We start from the raw sequence: 2,594 nt of genomic DNA, 5'->3' as shown, positions 1-2,594 counted from the left end.
CATCTTCCCCACGACCAAAAAAATTTTGACGATCTCAATCAAAGGTCAAACAAATGATGCTCTCTGCTTATGATCACCAAGGAATCATCATGACAGAGTTCTGTGCGGGAAAAGTGTCACAGCAGTTTATTATCGTGACTTTGTGCAAAATCTGCGCATAAAAATGCACAAAAACCAACCTCAGTTGCTTGAGGCTGGGCCGATCATTCTCCATGACAACGCTCGCCTGCACATCAGGAATGTCGTAACAGAAAAGCTGCGCCAATAGGGTTGGGAGGTGTTGCCTCATGCTCCCTACATTCCGGACACGAGTTCACCAGACTTTGACTTATTCCAAAAGTTGAAACAACCTATGCGAGGCTGTCGTTTTCCCTCTCTGGAAGAGCTTTCTGCTGCAGCTACCCGAGCCATTCGACAGATAAACAAAGATGGTGTCCTGGATGGAATAGTAAAGCTTCCCACATGTTAGGACTCGGTCATTGAGAAGCAGGGGGACTATATTGAAGGACTGTAAATAGATATTAAAAAAAAATAAACATGGACGTAAACAAAAAATTGTGTGCATTACTTCTGAAATGACCTACGTATTTCAGATGCTAAGAAAAAAGCATATTACATCAAAAGACAAGGTGATACATACGGCACAAAACAATGAGACGTCAGCTTCAGCTAAAGATTCCTCTTGTCAGACATGAGTTTCGTGTACAATGTGCCTGGTAGTGTGTCATGGTGTAAATTTTAGGTACATCAAGAATGTGTACATCTCACTACATATGACATTGAAGACTCTATTCAAATTGTGATGTAAACTGAGCTACTGACTTGTGAGCCTTATTAGATGCCACTACAGTTAAGGTTCAATTGCACAGCTTTGTTTTACAGACTGCAGTTTCATAACGTTTTTCTTTTCTATTTTGGGTGATTCCTGAAGAACACACATACACATACACTTTTCATTAAACGCGTTGTTTTTAACCACGTTACTTTCACAGGTACATATACCTTCTCCGCAGGCAGGCCTTATTACTTTATGGTACCTTACACACCTTCGAAGTCATGGAATTCTTTTTCAGAGTGGAAGACAGGTTTTGAAAGTTGAATAATATATTAAATGATCGCAATGATGCATCTGATCTCTCAAAAGTACTTCACCACACTTCTCAAGCTAAATTAAGCCAGTGCAGTGTTTATGTACTGGATAAGCAATGTCTTGCCTTCATACTGCAATAGTATCTAGAGCACTGTATGTTACCTACATCATATCACTGGTGATCCCTCATACCACTCGCCTTACACATATCATTCAGAGTGCAAATCTCTTTTGTGAGGCTTGTGAAACTATCAGTCATGTTCTCCACAGGTTCCAAATCTCTTGCTTGCTGCTGCTGTTGCTTGTTTTCAGATAAAGTAAGGCTGTTCGACAGATTTTCCGAAAGATGTGGATCAATTAAACCCATACTCACCAAATCACCAGAATCTAAACTAAACTGCTGCTGGTTGTCCAAGTCCAGTATATTACTGTCAGTCACTGCTTGGCTCATATTTTGAACAACACCTGCAACTGATGTCACTGGAACATTTAACTCAGACATTCCTAAACCTGGTCCAAGATTCATAGACACTGTGGTACCACTGCCTAGTCCTTGTGCAATACCTAATGAGCCCATATTGACATGGTTCATTCCCATCATGCCAGACACTCCAACAGATATGCCTGAGTTATGTCCATTTCCTGTCCCTGGCAAGATTGAGGTGTTTGCTCCCATTCCAGCAAACATCACATTATGGGCAATGGCATTCATTCCAGAAGAGCCATCAAACAAACTCAATCCCCCTGCTCCACCACTCAAGTCGTTCACTCCATGAATCACACGACCCAGCCCCGAGCCCGCAGCAGCTGTATCAGCAGATATGTTTCTAGTCACTTTTCCAGCACTCATGAAGTCGGTGTGCCTTGCTGGCATAGTATATGTCACAGAACCCTGTTCATAACCCAGCATCCCAGCACCATGCATACCCTGGTATGAGTGTGGCGCAGCAGCACCATAATCCATTGGCGAAGGGGTACGGCCAACACTGTGTGGAGAGACAGAAGGTTGCGGGGAGGGGCTTGCCATGACTGTGTATGGTGACCTACTGCCTCCTTGAAATATGTATGGTGGAGGAAGCTTTGCCTCTGCAAACATCACAAAGATAGCATTATTGATAATCCAGATATGCACAGCAGGATACACCTTCACACATTCAGTCCATCTGCAGTCAGAAAATGTCTGAAGAATAGGTTAGTGAGAAGAAAATGGACTGAGAGTAGTAAATTGAAACAGAACAAGAGAAACAGGGGAAAAGGAGGAAGAAGAGAGAGAGAGAGAAAAAAAAGAGGAAACAAAATATGATTACATTATATTTAAGCATCCTGTTACATTCCATACTTCNTATAATACAAACTCCGTCGTAAATGCAACACTTTATTGTAGTTCTTGTCCTCCTTCTTTCACACTACATGTTTCGGACGCAACCGGCCATCATCAGGTGTATTTTACTTCACGTAGCTGTCACACTGCACTCAATATTAACATTCAAACTCCAGATTTCCA

At 42.1% G+C, this 2,594-nt stretch overlaps 1 protein-coding gene across 1 annotated transcript in view; it reads right to left on the bottom strand.

Moving 5' to 3' along the window:
• Positions 1-1,240: 1,240 nt before the first annotated feature.
• Positions 1,241-2,594, bottom strand: part of LOC111872492 (embryonic polarity protein dorsal) — a 44,620-nt gene continuing 43,266 nt past the window's right edge. The window contains exon 11 of the mRNA XM_023866465.2: positions 1,241-2,176. Coding sequence (XP_023722233.1) covers positions 1,263-2,176 — 914 coding nt within the window. The 3' untranslated portion in view covers positions 1,241-1,262. The remainder of the gene's footprint in view (positions 2,177-2,594) is intronic.

The sequence above is a fragment of the Cryptotermes secundus genome, unplaced genomic scaffold (genome assembly GCF_002891405.2).
Source record: "Cryptotermes secundus unplaced genomic scaffold, Csec_1.0 scaffold537, whole genome shotgun sequence".
In the NCBI taxonomy this organism is placed as follows: domain Eukaryota; kingdom Metazoa; phylum Arthropoda; class Insecta; order Blattodea; family Kalotermitidae; genus Cryptotermes; species Cryptotermes secundus.
The sequence above is the reverse complement of the archived record's forward strand: the minus strand, read 5'-3'. Positions and strand labels throughout refer to the sequence as shown.